Source organism: Notechis scutatus, chromosome 4 (assembly GCF_049901735.1).
Source record: "Notechis scutatus isolate UNSWTSFEM ecotype Mainland chromosome 4, rNotScu1.2, whole genome shotgun sequence".
Lineage (NCBI taxonomy): Eukaryota > Metazoa > Chordata > Lepidosauria > Squamata > Elapidae > Notechis > Notechis scutatus.
In genome coordinates, this window is record NC_142012.1 from 166838850 (window position 1) to 166852658 (window position 13809).

The 13809-nt window shown below is 46.1% G+C and overlaps 1 protein-coding gene across 3 annotated transcripts in view; it reads right to left on the reverse strand.

Moving 5' to 3' along the window:
* The window catches only part of BCL6 (BCL6 transcription repressor), a 32424-nt gene that overhangs the window by 3408 nt on the left and 15207 nt on the right, over positions 1-13809 (reverse strand). For 2 of the 3 annotated variants that reach the window (XM_087965573.1, XM_087965574.1), the window contains exons 2-8: positions 13069-13198; positions 11683-11855; positions 9474-9695; positions 8092-9072; positions 5215-5396; positions 3570-3737; positions 1465-1595 (exon numbers count right to left, since the gene is read on the reverse strand). In XM_087965573.1, the coding sequence (XP_087821699.1) occupies positions 1465-1595; positions 3570-3737; positions 5215-5396; positions 8092-9072; positions 9474-9695; positions 11683-11843 (1845 nt within the window). In that variant the 5' untranslated portion in view covers positions 11844-11855; positions 13069-13198. The remainder of the gene's footprint in view (positions 1-1464; positions 1596-3569; positions 3738-5214; positions 5397-8091; positions 9073-9473; positions 9696-11682; positions 11856-13068; positions 13199-13809) is intronic. The other variant, XM_087965575.1, reaches the window with a different exon arrangement.

Sequence of the window (13809 nt, forward strand, 5' to 3'; positions counted from 1 at the left end):
TGGTTCAGTTGGTTGGCTTGCTTTTGTTTTGTTTTCAATGTATTCATTTATTATTTCTATTATTATTTTATTATTATTTTACTTTATTCTTCCTTTCTTGTCTGTCTGTCTCCATCTGTCTTATCTATCTATCTGTCTATCTATCTATCTATCTATCTATCTATCTATCTATCTATCATCTATCTATCATCTATCTATTGTATTTATTATTTATCTATGTATCTGTAATGATTATCATCTATTCATCCGTCCATCCATTTCTTCTATCATCTATCAATCATTTTTTCTATTATCTATTAACTGTCATCAACCAACCATTTACCATATATCTATTGTTTCTATTACAGTATCATCAATCATATCTATGCATCAATATTTATGATCTAACAATATATTGTCTCTATCTAACCTGTGTCTATATCCATCCATCCATCCACCCATCATCTATCTATCATCTATCTATCATCTATCTATCATCTATCTATCTATCTATCTATCTATCTATCTATCTATCTATCTATCTATCTATCTATCATCTATCACCTATCTAATCTGCCTGTCTGTGTCTATATCTATCCATCCATCATCCATCCATCCTATATCTATCTATATCTATCGATCTATCAGTCTATCATCTATGTTATCTGTCTATCTATCTGTCTATCTATCTATCTATCTATCTATCTATCTATCTATCTATCTATCTATCTATCTATCTATCTATCCATCCATCCATCTATCTATCTATCTATCTATCATCTATCTAATCTGTCTGTCTGTGTCTATATCTATCTATCCATAGATTAATCCTATATCTATCATCTATCTATCTATCTATCTATCTATCTATCTATCTATCTATCTATCTATCTATCATTTATCTAATCTGTCTGTCTGTGTCTATATCTATCTATCCATAGATTAATCCTATATCTATCTATCTATCTATCTATCTATCTATCTATCTATCTATCTATCTATCTATCTATCACCTATCTATATCTGTCATCTATCATTATTATGTACCTATTATCTATCTATCATCTATCAATTATCTCTATCTACCTATCTCTATCTATGACTATCTATCATCTCCCCCTCTCCCTCTTCAATCATCTATCATCTCTCTATAATTTAAAAACAATCTATCTCCGTCACATTTCTCTAACTGACAATTTGGGAAGATTCCCTTCATTGGCTCTGTGGCATTTGCTAGCCAGGGTTGGTGAAAAAAGTCAAGATGGCTACCAGGGAAGTGCAGTCCAAACCCTGCAGCGCTCTAACATTTCAAAAGGCCCAGCTCCCATCGCGCCCATGGCATCCGCCATCTTGACTTCTTTGACCTGAGGAGGCCGCCACCGCTCCTACCGCCTCTCACGAGGATAGAGGGGGCAACAATCGACACCTGTGTGCCCCAAAAGGTTTAAAGATTTGTTCAGGCGGATCAAACATCTTTTGACTAACCTGCACGAAGCGGGCTCCGCAAGTTTCACATTTGTAAGGTTTCTCCCCGGAGTGGATCCGCGTATGTGTCTTGAGGTTGGCTGGTCGGTTGAACTGCGCCCCGCAGATGCCGCAACGGTAGGGCTTCTCGCCTGTTTTCGACCAACGAAAGGGGCAACGTTTTTAGCATCGCAAAGTTCTTTGCACGCAAACCAACACCAAAGCTTTGAATGCAAAGTTCTCGGTCAAACATTTGAATTTCTACATTCGTTTTCTCTGAAACTGGAAGAGGGGTGGGACTTCAACTCCCAGAATTCCCCAGCCAATATGGGGGAACTTTAAGGTAAATTACATCCACTACGTTCCCTCAATCGACTAACCTAGCCGCTTGGTCCCAAAAAGAGCAGTAAGATTTGTCTAAGACAAGTGTTTCTCAGTCTGGACCACTTTAAGAGGAGTGGGACTTCAACTCCCAGAATTCCCCAGCCAGGGAATTCTGGCTGGGGAATTCTGGGAATTGAAGTCTCACCCCTCTTAAAGTGGTCCAGATTGAGAAAAAAAACCTACAAAACTCACAAATTTGGCATCCCCTTTTAATAACACTTTTTTTCCACAGTTTAGGCCGTCTAATCCTCACGGGATACCACAAAATTTTGGATCGCCCCAAGACTTCAACTCCCAGGATTCCCAAGTCTTTCCTAGCTGAGGCTGCTGGGAGTTGAAGTCCCACGGGTCCAGGTCCCCCCCAGGCCGAGTTGGCCAACGTTTCCACAGGGCCCATGGTGAAACAATTTTGGTTTTTTTTTTACAAGCCAACATTTGAGGGTCTCAGGGGTGGGGTTGTCACAGATCACAGAGTGCTTTACAAAACACACGGCTCAGCTCCCCCAAAAAAGTCATATTCTCCAGGCTGTTTCCAAGGAAGGAGATGACATTTCCCAGAATCCCCTGCTCGAGACCCAGATCTGACTCGGATGGGGCTGTGAAAAGACCCCTCCCCCAATTCCCAGGAGCAAACTTTGTCCCTTTTTCTGGCATGCATGAGGCGTCCCACGCCCCCCACCTCCCATGTATCAAAGGAGTGGAGTTTGCAACCCACAACGGTGGGATACTGCTTTAGAGGTAGTCCTCGACTTACAACGATGTGTTTAGTGACCATCGGAAGTGACAACAGCACTGAAAAATTGACTTGTGGCCGTTTTTCACACTTTACGACCGTTGCAGCATTCCTACAACCACGTGGTCAAAATTCGGCAACTGCCTCAGATCTGTATTTGAGCCCTGTGCGCAAATGCGCAACGCTCAGCTGATTTTCACAATTGCCGTACCTCAGCTGAGGTAAAAAACAGTTCTGACAGCTTTCCAGCATTGACAGAGGTCTATATTTGAGCACTGCGCGCATGCGTGAAGCTTAGCTGATTCGCGCGATTGCCACGCCTCAGCTGAGGTAAAAAACAGTTCAGGCAGCTCACCAGCATTGACGGAGATCTGTATTTGAGCCCTGTGCAAACACGCGAAGCTCAGCTGATTTGCGCAATTGCCGCGCCTCAGCTGAGGTAAAAACAGCTCAGGCAGCTCACCAGCGTCGACGGAGATCTGTATTTGAGCCCTGTGCGAACACGCGAAGCTCAGCTGATTTGCGCAATTGCCGCGCCTCAGCTGAGGTAAAAACAGCTCAGGCAGCTCACCAGCGTCGACGGAGATCTGTATTTGAGCCCTGTGCGAACACGCGAAGCTCAGCTGATTTGCGCAATTGCCGCTCTCAGCTGAGGTAAAAACAGCTCAGGCAGCTCACCAGCGTTGACGGAGATCTGTATTTGAGCCCTGTGCAAACACGCAAGCTCAGCTGATTTGCGCAATTGCCGCGCCTCAGCTGAGGTAAAAACAGTTCAGGCAGCTCACCAGCGTCGACGGAGATCTGTATTTGAGCCCTGTGCGAACACGCGAAGCTCAGCTGATTTGCGCAATTGCCGCGCCTCAGCTGAGGTAAAAAACAGTTCAGGCAGCTCACCAGCGTCGACGGAGATCTGTATTTGAGCCCTGCCCACACGCACAAAGCATGTTAGGCGCACACAGAACTGGTAGGAAAAAATTTGGAAACCCACCACTGTGGTGGAACGTTGTACCTGTGTGCACGGTTTTGTGACTGGCTAGGTTCCCCTTGTAGCGAAACGAGGCCTGACAACGGTCACACTTGTAGGGTTTGTCACTGTGCGTTTGCAGGGAATGTTTCTTGAACGCGGCCTCTTCCGAAAACGGGCACTGGCACTCTTTGCAGAAAAAGGACCGGGTTTCTGTCGGAGAGGAAGAGGAGGGGGACGCGGGTGAGAATAATGCGGGGAACCGCGCCACACCGGGCCGCCCTCCAACCAGGGCATGGGGTGGCCCCCTCGCCTTGCTGCCAAAGAACAAGCCAGGATTAGCCCGTGTCCGGATTTGCGCCGGAGACCCAAGATCATAGACCCAAGATCGATCTTGGTTAATCCTGGTTTGTTTGGGATTGCCCGAGGGCAAGGTGCACCTCTGACCCGCGGATGGCCCATTCACAAACCCGGTTAAGGCGCCATGATGAGAAGGCAGAACATGTTTGTACAGCACCATGTGATGGAACAGCCCTCAGCCCCAAATAAATGTTGGGATGTAATATTATTCTAATATAAAATGGAATATCATACTACAGGTAGTCCTCGAATTACGACCACAATGTAGCCCGAAAATTCTTTTTGCCAAGTGAGACATTTGTGAAGTGGGTTTCGCTCCATTTTATGACCTCCCTTGCCACCGCTGTTAAGTGAATCACAGCAATTGTTAAAGTTAGAAACAGGGTCGTTAAGCAAATCCAGCTTCCCCGTGGATTTTGCTTGTCAGACAGTCTCAAAAGAGGATCACATGGCCCCCCGCGGGGCACGCTGTGACCCTCATAAATATGAGTCAATTGTGAATTTTGATCACGTGATTCTGGTGATGCTACAAAGGCCACAAGTGTGAAAAACGGTCATAAATCATTACTTTCAGTGCCACTGTATCTTTGAACGGTCACTAAATGAATTGCAGTAAATCAAGGACTACCTTTATAATAATATTTTTCAAGCTACAGCAAAATCATATCGAAAGAAGTAAGATTTTTTTGAATCGAACTTGACAGGTAGTTCTCGACTTACGACCAAAATTGAGCCCAAAATTTCTGTTGCTGAGCAAGACTGTTGTTAAGTGAGTTTACCCCTTCTTATGAACTTTTCTTGCCACTGTTGTTAAATGAATCCCTGCAGGAGTCAGAAGATTGCCAAAGAGGATCACACGACCCCAGGATCCTGGAACCGTCATAAATATGAGTTGGGGGCCATTTTATGGCCTTTGTTGCCATGGTTGTTAAGTGAATCAAAAAGTCATTAAGTGAACCTGGCAAATGGTGATCACATGACCCACTTGAATTTCGTTCATGTGACCATGGGGATGCTGCAATGGCCGTAAGTGCGAGGCCCAGTCATATGTGCGAGGCCCTGTCATAAGCACGAGATCCAGTCATAAATCGCTATTTTTCAGTGCCATTGGAACGTCAAACGGTCTTCTAAACAAATGGTTGTGATTCGAGGACTACCTGTATTAAACTGACCCCATCTGCAAAAGACGAGCCTCCCTCCCTCAGCAGAATCTATCTTTAAGCAATAATAAACATCCGCCTGCTCGGTAGATCGAGGCAAGGAGTCAAGACATCCTTTGACAAACCCAAAGGCCGCCCCAAAAAGCATCAGGAAACTTTTGTGGACTTACCACAACTGGAATCTGAATATTCAGACTGGGTTTCCCCCATTTCTTCTCCGAAGTTGGATCCAGGGGTATGAAGGCACATTTCCGAATGCTGCGGCGATCGAGAACCGCATGAGCTGCACTTGGACGAATGCAGGTACAACGGGGACTGGTCCTCGCTGCTCCGAGGAGAACCATCAAGTGACCTAAGGAGCAAGAAACTGGTTTAAGACTAACCTCCACTGGTGGGAAACTGCCCTTTGATTCGCCAGGGGTTGAGCTAAACCACGGTTTGTTACTCTGATATTGCTCGGCTCGACTATCGCATTTGGCCGGAGCTTCTTCAAGTGTATTTGGCAACCACAGAGGGTCCTCGAGGCCTTGTCCTGGAAGTTAAATCTCTCTCTATAAAAGCACAATACCCCTCACGCATTATCACCAAATCTCCAGAACCGTAAAGCCTACAAACTTGAAATTTGGCATATATGTTCCTCTTGGTTTCTAGGGGCTCAGTAAGAAAGGGTTTTTCGAAATGACCATCAGAGCATTTAGAGTATTTCCTATATTATTATTATTATTATTAACACTCTCTGATGCTAAGGAGTTCTACTCCCCCTCCCCACCTAAAAAGAAATCTCTTCCAAATGCAAAACACAAGCAGAGGAGTTTCAGTTTCACTTCAGTTTCACAGCAGCACCAAGCAGCTTTAGGACAGAACAGTTGAGCTAAGCCACGCCCAGGCTCCTTGCTGTCTTCTTGCTCTCAGAGCAAATACGGTTTCAGTTTCCAAACAGCCCTCCACTCTCTCACACACTGACAGGACGCTAGCCAGATGAACACTGATGGATGCTGGTAGGCAGAGGCAGAATTTTTTCCCCCCTTATTTTCCTCTCCCAAAAACTAGGCCGACTACATAGTTTTGTAGCGAAGCTCGTAGATAAATATTTTAAAATGTCTCCGTTTCACAGGCAGTCCTTAATTTACGACCACAATTTCTCCTGCTAAGCGAGAACAGTTGTTAAGTGAATTTTAACCCATTTTATGACCTTTCTTGCCACCGTTGTTAAGCGAATCACTGCAGTTGTTAAGTGAGTAGCACAGTTGTTAAATGAATCTGATTTTCCCAGTGACTTTGCTTGTCAGAAGGTCGCAAAAAGGATCACACAACACTGCAACCGTCGTAAATATAAGCCAGTTACCAAGCGTCTGAATTTTGACCACAGGGTCGTAAGTGTGAAAAAACCCTCATAAGTCACATTTTCAGTGCCGTTGTAACTTTGAATGGTCACTAAATGAATCATTGTAAGTCAAGGACCACCTGTAGCGCAGGGAGTATCGCTAGATGTAACGCACGTTAGCCAAACTCTTTGGGTTCCCCAATCTTTTTTAAGATAAAGGGAACCCCAAGACTGTTTGAGAATTGTTGAGTTGCGCCATAAACCAAGATGCACAAACCAACATTTCTCCTGTTACAACTCACTTAGGTTTGTATCCCTGTTAATCAAACTGCCTGAAGTGTAGATTTAGCAATAGGTTGCCAGTTGCTTATGTGCATCCCATACACCCCAAATTAACCCAGTTACTACAAACAACATTGTATGCCGAACCCTAAACCCAGTAAACACAGCCGAGTTCACACAACTCCTAAACCTAGGTTCCCACAATGCTAAAACTCACTTAGCATCTCACACAAATACAGGGATTTGCTCTCTAGCTGACACGGGGAGACAGGGGTGTTGTGTGAATACGATTATAGCATAATGGAGGGACTTTCTGGCCTGCTTCTCAACAGCCAGAGAAAACAAAATTCATGGAGCTATCAAACTCTGGAAGATTTTTCCCCTCGCGATTTACTCCTAGCTAGAATTTAACCAAATTTATAAGGTTACAAGTACATTGAAAGTTAAGGACAATTTAATAGGTACTAGATAACCTGTGCCCTGTTGGGTAAGTGTTTCAAAGATATTCCTAACCTAAACATAAAAATAAAATAACCAAGGGCAGGCAAAAAAGCAGGAAGAGGAACGGCTTCTGACTTCCCACTGGCTTCCCCATTGAGTTTCCTTGTGAGAATCCGGCACTGCATAGAAAACCAACCGACCAACCAACCTCCCTCCCTTCCTTCCTCCTTCCTTCCTTCCTCCCTCCCTCCCTTTTCTTCCTTCCTTCCTTCCTTCCTTCCTTTCCTTCCTTCCTTCCCTCTCTCTTTCCCTCCCTTCCTTTTCTTCCCTTCCTTGCTGGCAGATAAGTGGATTTTGGTGGAAGACTGAGTAAGGGATTACTAGAATGCCTGGGAAACTGTCACGGAACATCAAAGCTGAATATCCTGTGATTGCGGAAACAGCCCAGTTGGGTAGCAACTGCCAGTAGCACCAACGCAACCACAAGTTCTCCAAATGTCATCCCCTCAGAAATTATGGATCCCAGATTTTGAGCGTATTCTGAAAACCAGTGCATTTGAGGTACCTTGGTTCAAAAACTGTTGCTTTACGACCCCACCGTTTCACCCAGTTAAAGGTCACAACAAGAGTTTCGCGGGTGTATAGATTACATTGACACTCAAGTAAAGCACTCCCGGAGGATACGGGGGTTGGGAAGAGATGTTTGGATTAAATAAATTCAGCATTTTCCCAATCTCAGCCACTCAAAAACGTGCGGACTTCTCCTCCTAAAATGGTAGCTGGCTGGGGAATTCTGGGAGTTGAAGTCCACCCATGTTGAAGTTGTTGAAGCTGCCAACTACGGCCCTAACTCCTAATATCTTTTAGCATCCAGTGGTCAGTAAGACCAGACCAGGTGAGAATTTGGAGGAGACACCACTAGTAACATCCACATCTACACATACGTACACACCGACACGCCCACCCACTACTGACACAAGAAGTAAGAGGGCCTCCATACCTGTTAAGAATATTGTTTAGGAGGCTCGCTTGCGGAATAGTTGAGTCTTCCCCATTGATGTTGAGCTTGGTTGGGGACTGCACATCCATGTTCTCAGGCTCCAGGGACTGCTGGCACGTCAACGAGGGGACGTACGGCTGCGGGGAGAGCGTCCCAGCCTCGGTGTGTTCGGGCCCTTCCTCCTTGGCATTCTGGTTGAGCGAATTGAGCACGATAAATTTGTACTTCTTCCAGTTGCACGCCTTGAGATCGGTGGGACTCTTCGCCGACGCGGCACTCGGACTGATACAGGCGGTCTTACTGCTGCTGGACTCGGTGGGCGAGTTGGGTTGGCAGTCCGACTTTTGGGGGCTCTGAGGGCTGGTCACCACCTTCCGGTTCAGGGGTGCGTTGGTGGCCTCGAAGCGTTGGGTCCTCTTGGCTTCAGCAGCAGGCCTCTCTTCTTCCTTGCTTGTTTTGTTGCTTGCAAAATAGGCGTTGCTGTGAGTTAGAGAGGGTGCCGGGTCAGGACCCGTAGCAGCGCTGTAGCGGACATCTGTTTTGTTCTCCTCGGCCGTCTCTTCCTTCGGAGAGTAGACGGCAGGGCGGCACAGGCTGGGCGAGATATTAGCCACCGCCCTGGCAAACTCGGCGGCGCTACCCCGGGACATGCTGCAGGGCGGCGCGCGTTCTCGTGAAAAGGGGTGCCCTCTCGATGCCTCCGAGACGGACATCCTTGCGTCTCGTAGTTCTTCGTCCGAGTAGAGGTACCCGCCGATGGGCACAGTGTTGTAGCTAGTGTAGGACATGGGGGATCCCGACATGCTGCTGTACAAACCGGGCATGAAGGCTCGCCCGTCGCAAACGGGACCGTTCCGAAGAGGTAAGCTGCTTTCCGAGATATCTCGGCTCCTGTAAGCCATCATGTTTGGTTGGCTGAGCATCTGGTTGGCTAAAATGTCTTCCCGGGAGGTCTTGGCTGCCGAGACCATTTCCGTTTCGCTGAGGAAAAAGGGAGATTACAATGCAGGTAAGTTCTTCGACGTACGACTGTCACTGAGCCCGACATTTACACCTGCTAGAGCTTTAATCAGTTGCACACGGGCTCAGAGTGAATTTTGCCCTGTTTATGAACTATGGAACTGCCCAGTGTTTACTCAGGAGGCTGCACCGGGAGTTTTGTGCTACCCATTGGCCCAAAATGAGAGCAACTGCCTAGATGGAACTAGCAGATTGTTTACTGGCTGGATGCCCTTCCTGTCACCGGTGTGGAGTTTTGTTCGGATGAAGAAGACAACTGGGTCTCTTCTTGGGCAAGAAATTCCACCCCTCTTCAGAAATATACGGGGTGCCACATTCGAATCCTACCTTGGGTCCGTCCCTGCTACCAGCCCGAGCCTCACCTGGAGTTCAGGAGCCTCCGGCAGGTGTCCACCACGTGTTCCATCTGCAGGTAGAGGGCTGTGGCCATCACTGCCAGGATGTTACTTTCTCGCAGGTTCAGACGAGAGGTGTACATAAAATCCAGGAGGATCCCGAATCCTTCGGGACTGATCTCCGGGTCTAAGTTCAGGACAGACAGATTGCACTTGAGCTGGTCGGTGAAGATGCTGTAGAAAAGGCCACTACGGAGAAGGAAAAGAGACAATTCTGGTCAAGGATGACGAGATTCCCAAGAAAGGGTGCCGAGAAGAGCAACCAGGAGGATGAGGGGACTGGAGGCTCAAACATACAATGGACGGTTGCAGGAACTGGGCTTGGCTAGTCTAGGGAAGAGAAGGACCAGGCGAGACAGGAGAGCATCTTCCAATAGTTGAGGGGCTGCCCCAGAGAGGAGGAGGGGGTCAAGCTATTTTCAAAGAAAAAAAAAAAGAAAGAAAGAAAGAAAGAAAGAAAGAAAGAAAGAAAGAAAGAAAGAAAGAAAGAAAGAAAGAAAAAAGAAAGAAAGAAAGAAAGAAAGAAAGAAGAGAGAGAAAGAAGAGAGAAAGAAAGAAAGAGAAAGAAAGAAAGAAAGAAAGAAAGAAAGAAAGAAAGAAAGAAAGAAAGAAAGAAAGAAAGAAAGAAAGAAAAAAGAAAGAAGAAAGAGAGAGAAAAGGAAAGAAAGACAGACAGAAGAAAGAAAGATGAGAGAAAGAGAGAAAAAGAAAGAAGAAAGATGAGAAAGAGAGGGAGAGAAAAGAGAGAGAGAAAGAAAGAGAAAGATGAAAGAAGAAAGAAAGAAAGAGAAAGAAAGAAAGAAAGAAAGAAAGAAAGAAAGAAAGAAAGAAAGAAAGAAAGAAAGAAGAGAGAGAAAAGAAAGAGAAAGAAAGATGAAGAGAGAAAAGAAGAGACAGAGAAAGAAAGAAAGAAAGATGAAAGAGAGAGAGAGAGAAGAAAGAAAGAAAAAAAAGAGGAGAGAAAGGGAAAGAAAGACAGAGAGAAAGAAAGAGAGGGAGAGAAAGAAAGATGAGAGAGAAAGAGAGAAAGAAAGAAAGATGAGAGAGAGAGAGAGAAAGAAAGAAAGAAAGAAAGAAAGAAAGAAAGAAAGAAAGAAAGAAAGAAAGAAAGAAAGAAAGAAAGAAAGAAAGAAAGAAAGAAAGAAAGAAAGAAAGAAAGAAGAAAGAGAGAGAAAAGGGAAAGACAGACAGAAAGAAAGATGAGAGAGAGAAAGAGAGAGAGAGAGAAAGATGAAAGAGAGAGAGAGAGAGAGAGAGAAAGAAAGAGAGAAAGAGAGAAAGAACAAAAGAAAGAAAGACCATGGATGAGCAAACCATGGATGGACAGAAGACACATCTAGTTTAAGGAAAAGAAGGATAGGGTGACATGATAGCAGCCTTCCAAAATTTGAGGGGCTGTCCCAAAGAAGAGGTTGAGACTTCAGAAGTTGTGGTGACTTTTAAGAAGAAATTGAACAACCATTTGTCTGAAATGGTACAGGCTCTCTTGCTCAAACAGGGGGCTGGACTAGAGGACCCCAAGGCACAGGAGGCAACTCCAATATGTCATCAAGTGGAGGGGCTACCCCTGATCAGAGGCATCTTGGGTAAAGAGTAGGAACATCCAAGCCTTGTGGCAAGGTTCCATGCAGAAAGTCCAACCAAGCCTGGGGCCTGCCATAAATTTGTTTTCTTTTTGTTTTGTACATTTAAGAAGTGAGGGGAGCCAAATGTCAACTCAAAAATATTTCTCTGGTCTTTTTAGAGTTGCAAGCAGAAAGGGAGGGGGAAGTAGTGCATTCCTTAAATACTTCATAGGTGATCTCTTGGGCATCCAAAGCTTCTGGCAGGCAAGATTATTACTGGAGAGCCTGATTGGTGACTCTTGGCTATGGATGTGTCTCATTGGAGAATATACATCCAGGGGGTGGGGGGAAGACAAGGAAATGAATGGTGTGTCTCGGAATCGGATGCACCCAGGTAACGCCGACATGTTCACTACTAATAAATCTTCTTTAAACTCTGAGAGATGTGGCTAGAGACTAATGATTTAAATGGGGGTTGATTTGTTGGACCCACTAAATAGGGTCACAGCACACAGTCTTAGGGTCGCCCCAGTTCTGCGAGGCTGCTCAGTTGGCTACAACATCCCAGGGTGGAAAAATTTGGGGGTGGGGGGGTATGGGTCCCGTCTCACCTGCAGGCCATCAAGACCGTTTTGTGGGCCCGGAATTGCTCCCGGCTGACGAGAATGACGACGTCGGTGAGGACGTCCCTGCTCCGAAGGCGGTTGAGATTCAGCAGAACGTCGCTGGCGTGTCGGGTGAACTGGATGCAGCTGTCCGCCGGCGAGGCCATCTTGGGCGTGTCCTGCGGGGCAGGGAGGAAGAGGAGGAGGAGATCTTGAGCATCCTTCGAGTATCCAGGAAGAGACTGAGCACCCTCCCCCACTCCCCGGCCAGAAATGGTGTAGGGAGGGCGAAAAACTGCCTCCCTCAGCTCCGGAGGCTCTAGCGAAGCTCCCAGGAGTCCCAAGGTGGCCTATTTGGGATCCCAAGTAAGTGCACAGAGGCTCGGGCAGAAAGGAAGGAAGGAAGGAAGGAAGGAAGGAAGGAAGGAAGGAAGGAAGGAAGGAAGGAAGGAAGGAAGGAAGGAAGGAAGGAAAGAAAGAAAGAAAGAAAGAAAGAAAGAAAGAAAGAAAGAAAGAAAAGAAAGAAAGAAAGAGGAGAAGGAGGGAAGGAAGGACGGAAGTAAGGGAATGAAGACAGGAAAGAAGAAAGATAGAAAAAAGAAAGAAAGAAAGAAAGAAAGAAAGAAAGAAAGAAAGAAAGAAAGAAAGAAAGAAAGAAAGAAAGAAAGAAAGAAAGAAAGAAAAAGAAAGAAAGAAAGAAAGAAAGGAGAAAGAAAGGAAAAGAAAGAAAGAAAGAAGGAAGGAAGGGAATGAAGAAAGGGAAGAAAGACAAGAAGAAGAAAGAAAGAGAAAGAAAGAAAGAAAGAAAGAAAGAAAGAAAGAAAGAAAGAAAGAAAGAAAGAAAGAAAGAAGAGAGGAGGAAGGAAGGAAGAAGGAAGGAAGGGAATGAAGAAGGAAAGGAAAGAAAAAAAAAAAAAAAGAAAGAAAGAAAGAAGGAAGGAAGGAAGGAAGGAAGGAAGGAAGGAAGGATGAAAGGAAGAGCATGAAGAAAGGAAAGAAAGACAGGAAGAAAGAAAGAGAAAGAAACAAAGGAGGGAGGGAGAAAATGGGAAAGAAAGAAGGAAGAGAGGGAAGGAAGGAAGAAAAAAAAAGAAAGAGGAAAGAAGAAGGAAAGGAATGAAGAAAGGAAGAAAAGAGGCTCAAGGAGGGCGAAAAACGGGCCTCCCCGAAGTTTGGGAAGGCCGGAAATGGGCCCGTTTGCCGCTTCTGGAGAGCCTCCGGAGCCCGGGGAGGGCAAACATGACACACCCCCCCGCCGTGGTGAGGAGTCCGAATAGGCCACGCCCACCATGGCCACGCCCACCCAGCCACTGGGCGGAGAACCGGTAGCTAAATTTTTTGGAGCCCACCCCTGGTTGCAGAGGGTTTGGTCCGTGCCCCGCTGGTGCCCACCTGAATGCGGTTCCCAGCTGCGTCTAATGAACGATTCCACGGGGCAGGATTGGCGACGTGGCTGGCAAACCATGGAATGGCAAGAACATCCCTCGGGCTTCGAATCACAGTCCCAGCGATCTTTTCGGACCTGCGCGAATTAGAAAAAGCAGAGAGGGGGGGAAAAAGTGGTCAGAAAGGAGCCACGTTAAGACCTGCTCAAAATTTACTTTACTAATGGTTTAAATCAGGGGGTCTCCAACCTTGGCAACTTTAAGCCTGGAGGACTTCAAGTCCCAGAATTCCCCAGCCGGCAAAGCTTGTGGACTTCAACTCCCAGAATCCCTCAGCTGGCAAAGCTTGTGGACTTCAACTCCCAGAATCCCTCAGCCAGCAAAGCTTGTAGCCTTCAACTCCTAGAATCCCTCAGCCTGGCAAAGCTTGTGGGCTTCAACTCCCAGAATCCTCAGGACTCAATTCCCAGAATCCTCAGCCGGCAAAGCTTGTGGACTTCAACTCCCAGAATCCCTCAGCCAGCAAAGCTTGTGGACTACAAATCAATCCTTACCCGGCAAAGCTTGGCTTCAACTCCCAGAATCCCTCAGCTGGCAAAGCTTGTGGACTTCAACTCCCAGAATCCCTCAGCCGGCAAAGCTTGTGGACTACAAATCCCAGAATCCCTTAGCCGGCAAAGCTTGTGGACTTCAACTCCCAGAATCCCTCAGCTGGCAAAGCTTTGGACTTCAACTCCCAGAATCCCTC